At 50.5% G+C, this 12166-nt stretch overlaps 3 protein-coding genes across 3 annotated transcripts; 1 reads left to right on the forward strand and 2 right to left on the reverse strand.

Annotated features, from left to right (window-relative positions):
* Nucleotides 1-21: 21 nt before the first annotated feature.
* On the reverse strand, nucleotides 22-3545 carry BU24DRAFT_431684 (uncharacterized protein; the record flags this gene model as incomplete). The annotated part of the gene is made up of 5 exons (XM_033529884.1): nucleotides 22-1010; nucleotides 1072-1625; nucleotides 2102-2106; nucleotides 2582-2800; nucleotides 3492-3545. 5 exons carry the CDS (start codon nucleotides 3543-3545, stop codon nucleotides 22-24), a joined length of 1821 nt encoding a protein of 606 aa, XP_033388483.1.
* A 4875-nt stretch (nucleotides 3546-8420) lies between these two features.
* BU24DRAFT_459753 (uncharacterized protein) lies at nucleotides 8421-9215 on the forward strand (the record flags this gene model as incomplete). Its single annotated transcript, XM_033531753.1, has 4 exons — nucleotides 8421-8426; nucleotides 8501-8641; nucleotides 8715-8924; nucleotides 9021-9215. 4 exons carry the CDS (start codon nucleotides 8421-8423, stop codon nucleotides 9213-9215), a joined length of 552 nt encoding a protein of 183 aa, XP_033388484.1.
* A 298-nt stretch (nucleotides 9216-9513) lies between these two features.
* BU24DRAFT_419721 (Nop domain-containing protein) lies at nucleotides 9514-12098 on the reverse strand. Its single transcript, XM_033527286.1, has 6 exons — nucleotides 11872-12098; nucleotides 11690-11819; nucleotides 11249-11631; nucleotides 11159-11198; nucleotides 10564-11103; nucleotides 9514-10508 (listed from the first exon to the last, which is right to left on the reverse strand). The coding sequence occupies exons 1-6, from the start codon at nucleotides 11898-11900 to the stop codon at nucleotides 9960-9962; spliced, it is 1671 nt and encodes a 556-aa protein (XP_033388485.1). The 5' UTR covers nucleotides 11901-12098; the 3' UTR covers nucleotides 9514-9959.
* Between the last annotated feature and the right edge of the window lie 68 nt (nucleotides 12099-12166).

The raw sequence follows: 12166 nt of genomic DNA on the forward strand, positions 1-12166 counted from the left end.
AACAAATGAAGAAATCGTGAATTAGCGTGACTTTTGGATGACGAACACTCCCACCTCTATGCCTCGCGGTTGGACCAGCCTTTCGCATTCCCTATTCGCGACGCCATCCAATATCTCCTGTATTAGATTCGAGGGGGTCATCGATGTGTCCCTGGGAAGAACCTTAGCCTTGCGGAAATACCTAGTGACCGCCTCTCGAATCCGCGGTTTCTCCTGTTTGATCCACCAGTCCTTGGCCCATGACGCACGGTCAATGACAATTTCCTCTCTCGAGGCATGTATAATCGAGTACGTGGATCCGGAAGTACGCAAATGGTTTTCGTCTTGGTTGAGTTGGTTACAAAAGGCCCTCAGTCGCGTATCCAGCTGAACATACTCCGGCAGGCGATCGACGGCCTTCATGGGACCCAGAGACTTGCTTAGATCTGATGACAGATCGTGAACAATCGTCATCGAGCGCAGAAGAGGGTCCAGGACCGGCCCTAGATAGCTACGCATGAATGTTTGTGCGCCTGTCCTGGTCGGATAGATGAACAAGAGCCTGCCATTATCGGGAGAGACCTCTATTAGACGATCAAGGAGCAGAGAATGCCCTCCTCTCATGGAAAACATTTCCACGAATTCATTCTCGTTGGTGGGCGGGATATAGCGTTCCACGACCGAGACGTTCACGCTTCCTGGGGGCACGACAGGCCGAGGCGACGGCGGCAAGAGTCTCGCATCGAGCTGGTAATCGGGAACAGCGACTGCAGTGTCGAATATCTTGGAGGTGAAATATTCATCACCTCCTACAACCTGACCAGGTGTGGAGGGTGGGGATTTGGGTAGGTCGGCTAGCGTGAACCGTCCGGGCACTGCGTGAAAGACATTGATCCAAGAGGTCGAGGTGGTGGTCCTCTCGTGAATGGCGGATATGATCTGTGCAAAGAGGTGGCCGGTCAGCGATGGGGAGGGAAGCGCATGCGACAAGACCTTTATCGAATCATGCCGTGCAGAGGAGACGTCAGAGGCTGTACGATTTTAGTCAGCATTAGCATTCGATGATGGGCAAGGGAGCTAGCGAGGACGGACTTAATATTTGTCGGATGCTCTCTATCCAAGCAGCCATGCCGAGCGCGTCACTCAGATCCGTGACCGAGAGCGGATCTGGCACGGCTGTCTCTGCTGTCTCTGCCGTGACCGCACTCAGCGAAGTGATGTTGGTGCCTGGTGAGACTCCTGGCTCCGAGTTGGGGGGAGAACCGACAGCAGCGGTACCAACGTTCACGAAAGAACCCCAATTGAAGGTACCAGGCTCCTCGTTAGGAGGGGTGACCACGGGCACGAGACGTTGGACCTTGGCCCTGGCAGCCTCAGGGCTCGGGGGAGAAGAATCCACGGTGCCGTCGATCTGTGGAAGCTGGCGCTCTGGTTCGATCAAGGATGGGCTTAGTGCATGAAGGGGATCCTCAGGTTTCGATAATGGGCCTGCACCTAGCGGGGAGAAGCTACTGGGAGAATGAACGGCGATGCGGTCGGGGTGAGGTGCTGCAATTCCCAAGAGATCGAAGGATGGCAAGCGAAGGTTGAGAGATTTTGTCGTGATGAGAGGACAGGTCGCGGGGGATACATCAGTGAGCGAGAGACTGGGGTCAGCGATGCGGAAAGACAAGTCGAGTCGACTGTCTTGCGGAGGGGACGGTAGGTCTTGTGAGTGAAATGGCGATGGAGGTGGGAGTGGGAAGGGTTGGAGGATGGGAGGTTCGAGAAGATTGGAGGGGCCTATTGGAGGCGGCGCCAGCTCATGGAGGACCACATTGTCGGAATCTGCCACTGCCACGCGGGTACCGTCGTCATGGAGGGGAGACGAGGGAGACGGGGTGGCAGTGGCAGAGACAGAGTCAGAGACAGAGACTGAAAGAGGGACAGATGAGATGCTATTGTTGGTATGGGAATTATTGGCGGGAACGATGGGTACTGGAGACAGACCGTCGTCGACCATCTCACGAGACAGTGGAGACATGCGAGGTACGACTCCAGAATTGGGAGTAGGTCGAGAGGGCTGGGGGAGCGAAGGATGTGTTGAAAAGAAAAAAATGGTGGAGGTTTCGAAGATCCTTACATGGACTGGGGACGGACTGACGGTGGAGTGCCAGTACGAGTGGTAGTACTGTAGATGGTGTACTAGGAGAAAGAAGAGGCGCAAGGTCGGAATACTTGATTGAGCACGTACTCGTTAATGGTGGTGGTGGTGGTAGTAGTGGAGTGTTGGTGGTGGTTGTGGACCTTGTGGTTGTGGTGGTGATGATAATAGGAATAGCACCTAGACGATTAGGTGCGATCACGGATCGGCCCTGTAGGGAAAGAGCGGGTAGGACAAGCACAGGGAAGGGCAGGGCAGGACAGGGTTGAGTAAGGTAGGGTAGGGTAGGGTAGGGTATGAAACTACGAGTAGTGGAGGATAGGATAGGATAGGATAGGATAGGATGTGACAGGGAATGGGTCCGAGATCTCGAGTAATGATATGATTGAGAGTGGCTGTGGTGGATGCGTGCGAGAGGTCTTCCAAAAGGGTAAGACAGTCAACGCGGATACAAGATACGAAGCACGGGAATATTGTGTGTGTGTGTGTATAAGATAATGCAGAGTGAATAGGTATGGGATATAGGATATGGGATGAATATGAGATAGGGAAGCTTAGGAAGCGAGCGGATAGGGTCAGCAGTGGTGGTGAGGGCGAGGAGAGGCGAGGAGAAGAGAGGGGCAGAAAGTGAGGCCAACAGTCAATAGCAGTGTCTCTGTAAGAAGTACTGTGTATGTACTGTGTAGTAAGTAGTAGATGGTAATAATAATAATTAATGGTATAGTAAAATTGGTCAGGGTGATGGGAATGCAAGGATGATGGGATGTCGGAGGTGGAGTAATGTAAGAGGAAGAGAAGAGTGGTGACAGCAACAATTGTTGTGGTAATAGCTAATACATACTCGTGGTGGTAGCTAGTAGTGTAGTAGGGTAGTAGCTAGTAGCGTTGGAGATGGTGAATAGTATGGATAGTAAAGAAAGCTACCTCCTAGTTAGAGGGGATCAATGGGAAAGATTACGGCCCAACAGACGGATGCAGGCAGCCAGATTCGTATGTAGCCCGTCTGTCTGGGGAGGGAAAGATAGAATAACGATTGATGAAGATGTGGATGCAGATGCAGATACAGATGCAAATGCAGCACAGAATGAATGGAGGATAGTGTATGTGAGTGAGTAAGTACACAGTAAATATGTATGCGTGTATCGGTGTGGACAAAATGAAGCTGACGGTGTGTGTGTTTGTTAACTTTGTTTGTGTGTCTGTGAATGAAGTGAGGGGATGAACTGTATGGGTTGTATGGATAGAGAGAATTAGGGGGAGGAGGACATATGGCAAGAGGAAGGGAAGGGAAGGCACGTAGGGTAGGGAAGGAGCGTGGCAGGAGGAGTGGGAAAGAGGTACCGAGTTTGTTGTGGGAAAAAAGACATACGATTCTGCCAGATGGGGACAAGTGTGGATGCGGGTCGAGTGCTGAACGAACCATCTAATAGGTTCCAGAAGTAAGTAAGTCAGTACATACCGTAAGTAACCTACCCGGTACGGAGTAGTTGACGATGATCTATTTGCAGATTGAGTTCAACAGACTCCATTAATCCTTGAAGGCTGCTGTTGCTTGTCAAAGCTGTTTTCAAGGATGGCATGGTACTGTTGAAGAAACAGCGTACAGTAGGATGGCAATTTCATTATAATCTGTATTGGCATCCCCATCCCTATCTTTGTTTTGTTTATGTTTATATGTACTCCGTACTCCGTAGATTCCATTGCTATGCACTCCGTAGAGGTAGGTGTAACTGTGTGAGTAACCAATACCTTAAAATAGTAGTACGGCATATTGAATGAACTCGAATCGGTCCGGTACGCGGAGGACGAGTGATAATCATCTCTAAGGCGTGGTAGTTTCAACAAGTGCCTACCTTTCCTTTCTAAGTATCTAGCAGCACTTTGGGTTGCAATGAGACCTGAGTGCTGACCTGACTGGGACTGCATCAAGAAAGAAAAGCTGAGTTTGCAAACTCTCTCATTACCCTTCCCTCGGTTATCCACACTCCCCTTTCCCTTCGCCCTTGTTCGTGTCCCTTCTTCTTCATTTTCGTCCCTCCTCTTCTTTTCCCCTCATCAATAATGACAGGACAACTAATGGAGGAGAAGAGCTGGGAACACGACGGGGAGGAATAAATAATAATAATAACAATCAATGGAGGTCGAAAAAAAGGTGTCACCATGCCTGGCCCAAGACTCCTTTCTGGCCAATCACGACCCGGAGGGACCAGGGTCTGAATGAATCTGGCCCACGGTCTAGACCTTTGTCACCACGCGCCACCATATAATTTCCCATATCATTTCTCCCATGACTCCCATCTTTATGATCCTCCACACACACAAACACATTCCAATCCATGAAACAATGAACCCATTTACTGTTTATTATTAGTTCCCCACTCGTACAAACACCGATCACTCTTGTATTCGTAGATCTACATAATATCTCTTGCGTCTTTTTCCCTCCTCTTATGGTTTCTCTTCTTTTCTCTTCCTTTCGTCTTTTCCTCCGAGTCTCCGACATGGCCTGATGTTACCCCTCTTCTCTTCTCTGCTCTTCCCATCGAGTCACGAGTCGGAATATTACATGCTACGCTCCTCCAATATGGGTAGCTAGGGATCACAATTCATGATTCATTACACTATTCAACAGTCATACTCAGCCCAGGCCACGCATTGGGAATCTTTTCCCATTCCTGCGGAATCGGTGCGTTGGTCTCTAGGTACCTAGGTATCTACTCTACCTAGGTACACAGTACGTACTGGGCCGCGCCGTGTTTCGTAAGAGTGAGTAGTATGTTACTCCGTATCAAGTACTGTAACTATACACATAATTGTCTTGAGTACAATGTACACAGTACATCCATACGGCGTACGCTGCACCGCTCATAGCAGCCCACCGAAGTCCAGCCCAGTCCAGCCCGAAATGCCCAGCCGCCCAGCGAAGCACAACACAGCACAAGCTGCAGTGCCGCTGCACAGCACACGGAACACAATGCTACTGCACTGCGCACTGCGCACACTCAACCACACAAGCATCTTGCCGTACCGTCCCGTACCCTTCCCATCCCATCTCACCTCATTCCATCCCACCACTCCCTTGCTTTCTCTTTTCTTTTTCTTCACCTGTCCACCTCTATGATTTAATTATCTGATCCTTTTTGCGGAGTAATCGTCGTCATGTTTCAGTTCTGAATGCTGATCTGAAAAATATCTAAACACTTCTTTCAAAGTAATAAACAAATGCCTGGAGGATTGCTACCTACACCAGTGCTATCCTTTTCCAGCGGCTGGTGCGGCTCTCACGGCCTTATTCTCCCATGCATGCCCACGAAACGGGACAGAGGCCGGCCCACGGAAAATATATTCTACCTTACGAGTACCCACAATACTTACTGCACCTCACCGTACTCTAAGCTACAGTGCTACACAGTACTTTCCCATCCTTCGTCACTCACTATGACCACCTAATTACTTGGACGAGTAGCTGTGCTATAAAATCTTCTTCGTGATAGGACGGCGATTACGCCAGCCAGAATGCCGAGGTCCAGATTAGACTCTTCACAATTAGAGGTACCTGGCTGGTAGGTCCGAACGATGATATGATGCCACCGCCTATGTATTGTGTGTGTACCTTCACGCTGCACAGTAGTGTACCTACACTGCTCTGAATCTGCAGTCACAGTGTAGGATAAATTAACAGCCATCCAAACACCCTCATACTCACCCAACGCTTTTCCATTCGGAAACACCGAGCACACAGACTCGCTCTGTGATCGTCCGAGCGAACCTCTTACTACCTCAACTGCTGCGCGAAGAAATAAACATACACCTAACCCAAGACACCTTAGGTACAAATAACTACAGTGTACTTACCCATCCAGGTACTCCGAGTCCTCCCATTATTACTGTGCCCAGAATAGAACTCGTGGGTCCGCACCCAAAATCCCTCGCCCTCTCCCACCCAACCGCAACTCTCCTCCGCCGCCCTAGCACACTGAAACGGCCCGAGTACAACTACACAGCCTGTCGCGTTGTCGTATATCGTATTATCTGATACGTCCGAATTCGTTCTCTCTCTTTTCTTTTCTTTCTTTTTTTCTCTAGTTCTTGCTTTGCCCTTCAAGGGTTGGGTTTTGGTTAGTTGATGTTCCTTAGCTGGTAGGTGGTATAGGACTAGGTCGGACGCTTACTGTCCTGTTCTTGTCGTCTACACATGACTTTACATTTACAGGCAGCATGGAACGAGTAGTTAGTCATCCACCCGTCTGGCCTTTTTTGATATTGTCATTCTCTGTTTCTCGTATGCAACAATGCCGTACGCCCAATCATAAATTCTCCCTCAGTTCTTCCAGTTCACGATGGAGAAATCGATGTTTATGGAGTACGGATTACTTCCGATTTGATCAATTGATCAATTGACCAAATTCACGTCCAATTGTGGTTCAAGACAATCTCGCAACATCAAAACCACATTCGATGTCATCAGCATCAGCATCGAAAACAACAGCATCAACCCAACTAACCACTGCCTACCCCATATACACCCACTCATCCCCAGCAACAACACACCATGAAACCCAACCAACGCCCAACACCCTCCACCCTCCACCCTCATCCTCACCCTCCACACTACTCCAACATGACTAACACATTCATCAGCATGCAATCGGAATCTCCGTTCGTTCGTTCGTTCGTTCGTTTAGTCATACCACCCACCCAACCAACCAAACCCACAACCCGCACTAACACCACCTCCCAGGCTCACAATATTCGCCCGGAGCCCAGCTCCGCTGGCTCGAGCTAAGGGTAGGGTTTACGTTTGGGTTAGATTCGTTCCTGCAGTGTGTACTTGTGATGTGAATGGCTACGAGTGGGTGATGTCGTACGCGGTATGGAAGCTTTGTGTCACTGCTGAAGGCTAGATGCTGGCGTGTGTGATATTTGGGGGTCCTCTGGAATGTGGTCATATCAGGTAGGTAGCTAGCTGATTGGTACGGGGTGCGCGGGAAGTGGGAATCGTGTCAAATGGGACTGTGGTTGTGGTTAGAGAGTGGTGGTTGTTTCTTGACAAGTTCGGGGACAAGCTTATGGGATCTTTCATCAGGGCGTCCTCAGAAGGGTTTGCATAGTGAATAGCTGATAGGGAACCCTAGTTTCTGATTCCGAAGTACTTCCGAGAGGAAGTGCTGCATACACAAGCATAGGTACCACGTCAAGGCGTCTGCCTGCTAGCTTCGTCAAACTCATGCAATGATAGATAGGCGCATTCACGGCCTCTTGTAGACTATCAAGAAGCTAATTAGGATTGAAGTGTAGAATAGAAGGTGGACAACCTACGATATAACGTGGTAACCCTCTACGTTGCAAAACAAAGACTCGCCTGAGCGGACATCTCAACATCGTTGCGCATTAGTCGTCACGCTAATCCCAAAACAGCCATTTTTCACTCCCTACACTTCACCTCACTTCACTTCACGACCTACCTACGAGCCCTGCAAGGAATTTTCGGAATCAACGACCAACATACACACGCACGCGCACACACACACCAGATACGGCCATCAGACCATCAGGACCATTATCACCGCCGATCAATCGCGCAGAGGGGCAGGAACGTAATTGCCTTTCGCTTCATTAGGTAAGTACATGGTTTTTTTTAACATCGTTCGCTAGTCTAGCATGGCCATGCATCACCGCTTGGGTCGGACCATCCGCTCTGCTTTTACTTTTGTTTTTCGACAGACGGCCTATGCATATGTGCTTGTTGGTTGGTCTGAGGGGTACGTTCGTAAAACAAGAAAAAAGAAAAGAGATATAAGCTTCCGGAGGGATTCCGTGATAGCAAGCATGCATGGGTTGGTTCAGATCCTTGGCGTGTGCGGTTCGATGTTGGATGAACGATGGACGAAAACGCTTTGACGGATTGTCTTCTTGATTGAGGCGTGGAAACTTTATTTGGGAGGTTAATTGATTTGTGCGGTTAGGTTTTGCTGGACTTGTTTCGTGCTCGCGACGAGTTACCATATTACACGACACCACGTGAGGTTGATTGAAGGAATTGGAGGTTTAGGTTGGGTTGGGTTGGGTGCACTATCGAATCTTTTCCAATTGACGGGGAAGTGAAGAGAGGGAGAGACAATACCTCATTAGGAGGGGGTCTAGAAAGAGATATTCATCTTCACCCTCATCATCGCTGTCGTCGTACAGCATCACCTTACCAACCCTCCTTCTCACCCATCGAAAGTAAAGAAGAGAAGGGATATCCCAGGAGCAAATAACAAGGCCGAACCAACAACAGAGCACCACTACATTCACCATGCATGTACGCTCAACCCCTCCCCCAATCCCATCGAAATCTCCAGAACCCCCCAAGGGAAAAACTGACCAACCCCCCAGATCATCAACCCGCAATCCTCCCTCCTCTCCAACCACGAAGTCCTCCTGCACGTCCGCGCCGTCGACGCCGAATACACCGGCGAAGACTCCACCTCGCGCGCGCGCACCAAACCCCCCGGCCTCAAAAACATGCTGCAAGACGTATGTGTCCCCCTCCCCTCCCCTCCCCCTTCCCGTCCATCTAAACTAAAACTAACCACCCGGGCAAACGCAGACGATACAGTACCTCACATCCGCAGACCAGAACTCCGCGCTGGCAGCGATGGCAGAAGGCCACGCCGAGCGCCCGATGACGCTGTACAAGGGCCCGCACTCGCTGTTCCGGCGCCTGGCGGAGAAGTACACGCTCAATAAGGCGGAGTACCTTCAGATATACAACCTGCGTCCCGCGAGCCTTATCGTGCTTTGTTTGATTATTGAGGAGGTAAGTAATTCGCTCCCATATTTTTCCCTTTTGTTCTCTCGTTCGTGCCTCGGTCATGGTTGAGGAAGTTTAAGCTAATGTGTTGGGGATGGGTAGTGGGACACAAGGTTCTCGGAAGAGCAGATGGAGGAGATGGTGAGGGATATCGCGGCGGTGTTTGATGAGGAGGAGGGGGATATTCCTACGGGCGTGGAGGATGTCCAGATGGAGAGGATTGGGAATAAGCTTTTGGGCGCGAAGAAGAGGAGGAAGGGCGGTGCTGCGGCAGGGAAGAGGAGGGCTGCTGCGTGAGGTTGGGGGTTTGGGCGATGGATGAATGGAGATGGGACGGCGAGAGATGGACGCAAGTCAAGTAATCAAGTAGGGGATATGGCTCAGGGATGGAAGTCAAGATCAGTCAGCGACGGAGAAGATGGCATCGATGAGGCGAACAATATACCACTGTACACCATTATACATCCGTGACAAACACAAGTAGCACGGCCGAGCATGGCGAGACAGACAGACACCAGGAATATAACAAAATAAAAGCAAGCATCATTTTTAACAGTTTGCATGAAATTCTTTTTATCTTTTCTAAATCTCTCCTCTCCAGTCGCGGGTATAGATTTCGTTCACCCACGCCCACTCACCCACCACCCCTCCCTCCTCCCTTCCCCGCGCATCTTTCCGTCGTCGTCGTTGTCGGCGGCGGCAGCGGGAAAGAGAATAAAATATACATGTCATGCAAAGAGGGGGAAAAGAAACAAGCAAAGCAAAGCCATCCAAGAAAACGTACTAAAGACAGATACAGACAATGTCCCACACGCCGTTTTCGCCATAAGATGAGGTTTCACGGACAATAAACAAAAATAACTTATGCCCGTGCGTTCAGATAAAGAACTCCGTCGCCCATTTTGATAGTGACACGAAAGATGGAGATGAACAAGGACGTCGTTGCCGTCGTCGCCGTCGTACCGTGACGACAGTCGAGCCGCGTCACGAGTCGAGTCGAGTCGATTCGAGTCGGGGAGAGCTGGACCAATGTCTCAGCATCTAGTCCTTGCTCTTCTTCTTCTTTTTCTTCTCGCTCTTCTCAACATCCTCGTCGTCGGCTTTCCTCTTCTTGCTGTCCTTCTTGGACTCCTTAGCCGCCTTCTTTGCTGCCTTTGCCTCGCGCTTGGCCGCTCGCTCGGCCTTGCGTGCCTTCTTTGCCTCCTTCTCGGCCTTCTTTGCGGCCTTGTCGGCAGACTTGGGAGCCTCATCCTCGGATTCGGAATCGGAGGAGGCATCAGCCATCTCCTCATCGTCGTCACTGTCCTTAGCCTTGGCCTGCTTCTTGGGTGTTCCGTTGACCTTCTTGGCGGTTGCTGCGGGCTCATCACCAGTCAAACCATCGGCATCGGGGTTGTATTTGCGGGCTTCCTTGATGTCGAACCTCTGTGCGACGGGGACCTGGTTGGCGTTGCCCAAGCTCTTCAGGGGCTTGCCCTCGAGCGCCCTCAACCGCCTCTCAATAGCGACTCTAGCGTCACGTCCCATCTGGGACTTCTCCTCCTCGCTAGGCTCGTTACCAGTGTCCTCTGCAGAGATGCCCCAAGTGCTCTGTACACATTGTTAGTCAACATTCAAGGTGAAAGGGTAATAATACAGAACGTACCAAAGCATCAATACGGAGTCCAAGAGCGGACTTGGCAGCAAGCATACGGGCAATCTTTCCCTTGTTCTTTCCGGTGGCCTGGCCGATCAAGCTGGCATGGTAGATCAAACCGTACTTGGGAGTGTCGTGCTTGGTCTTGAGGGCACGGAAAAGCGCCTTCTCGGCACCGAGGATCTGGATGGTAGAACCGGGGCTCTTAGCAAGATTGACGAGAGAACCAGCGTGGGCGATGAGACGAGCTCCGACCAATTCACCGACAAGAGCAGTGAGATTGGGTGCGAGGGCCTGCATGCGGGTGGTGAGATAGTTGGAGAGGCTGGTGCGGTGGTCGGTGAGCTCGACGACCTGCTCGGCCAATGCGTTGATTGCGTCAAGATCCTCCTCAGAGATCTCGGTACCCATACTGATCTCAGCAGAAGCCTTGACAGCCTCCTCAATCTCCTCGGGAAGGACAGAAGAAAGATCTGCCGAACGAGCATTGTTACGGTATCCAACGGCGAGGACGACGCGAGAGTAGGCCAAGTTGTCGTTCAGGATTTTCTATCATAAATCTTAGTAAATGACGCGAAAAACTCGTTATGCGAGAACTACTTACGGCCAATTCGGGCCAATGCCATCCGTACCATTCACGAACGCTGTTTTAAAGTCAGTATCGTCAATCTCGACATTGCGCTCCATAACTTACCGCATAGCGTATGTGTTGAGCTGCTTGTCCAAAACGTCAAGACTGGCAATGGACTGGATGATCATGGTATCAACCTTATCCGCCGAGAACTTAAGCTTGTGACGAGAAAGCGAGTGAGAGAGACCGAGCCTGGTGCTGTCAATCTCGGCAGGCACCAAGTCGATCAAAGATCCAATGTGTTCACGGATGGCACGGTAGACATCCTGAGTTGAGCTGTCGGAAACGGCCTTGATGGAAAGACCCGGGAGTTGAGCAATTGCGTTGGCCAACTTGGGGTCGGCAACGGCGAGAGAGGCCTTGGTCTCGTCCTTGATGCTGTCGAGGAGCTTGGAGAGCATAGGGGTGACTTTGCTCTCGGAGAGCGCGGCTGCTTCGTTCAAAGCCTATTTCAATTAGTCCAAAGGATAACCAGGGACATTTAAAAATAAAAGACAAACGCACAGTAACAGCATTGTCGAATTTCTCGAACTTCTTGAGCTTCAAAGCGGATACAGTGGCATCCACGGAGGTCAGGTCCTCAGGCTTCGAGAGAAGCTTCTTGTCCTTGGCCTTGAAGAGCGCATAACCGGCGCTGGACGATGTGTTAGCTGTGACACCCTAAATTCCCAGCCGATGGTTCTAACCTGGTCTCCGAAAGAATGAACAAAGGCATCGTATGGTATGTTCTCCTGTGTTCAAGCTAATTGAATAAGTTGGAGCTCTTGCTCTTAGGATGTGCGCTCGCTGATCGCACAGCAGTCGTGTCGTGAGAATGCCGTCCGTCGAGCTATCAATATCCTCCGTAGTTAATTGTCGTCGGCGCGCGCGGATGCTGCGTGGGCGTAAATGATGTTGCGATGTTAACCGTTTCGTCGTGGTAGATATTTCTTGAAGATTTTCGAGCTTGCAAAAAAGTTCGAGCGTGCCAAGGCGCTAGTA

Source organism: Aaosphaeria arxii (genome assembly GCF_010015735.1).
Source record: "Aaosphaeria arxii CBS 175.79 unplaced genomic scaffold BU24scaffold_2, whole genome shotgun sequence".
In the NCBI taxonomy this organism is placed as follows: Eukaryota; Fungi; Ascomycota; class Dothideomycetes; order Pleosporales; genus Aaosphaeria; species Aaosphaeria arxii.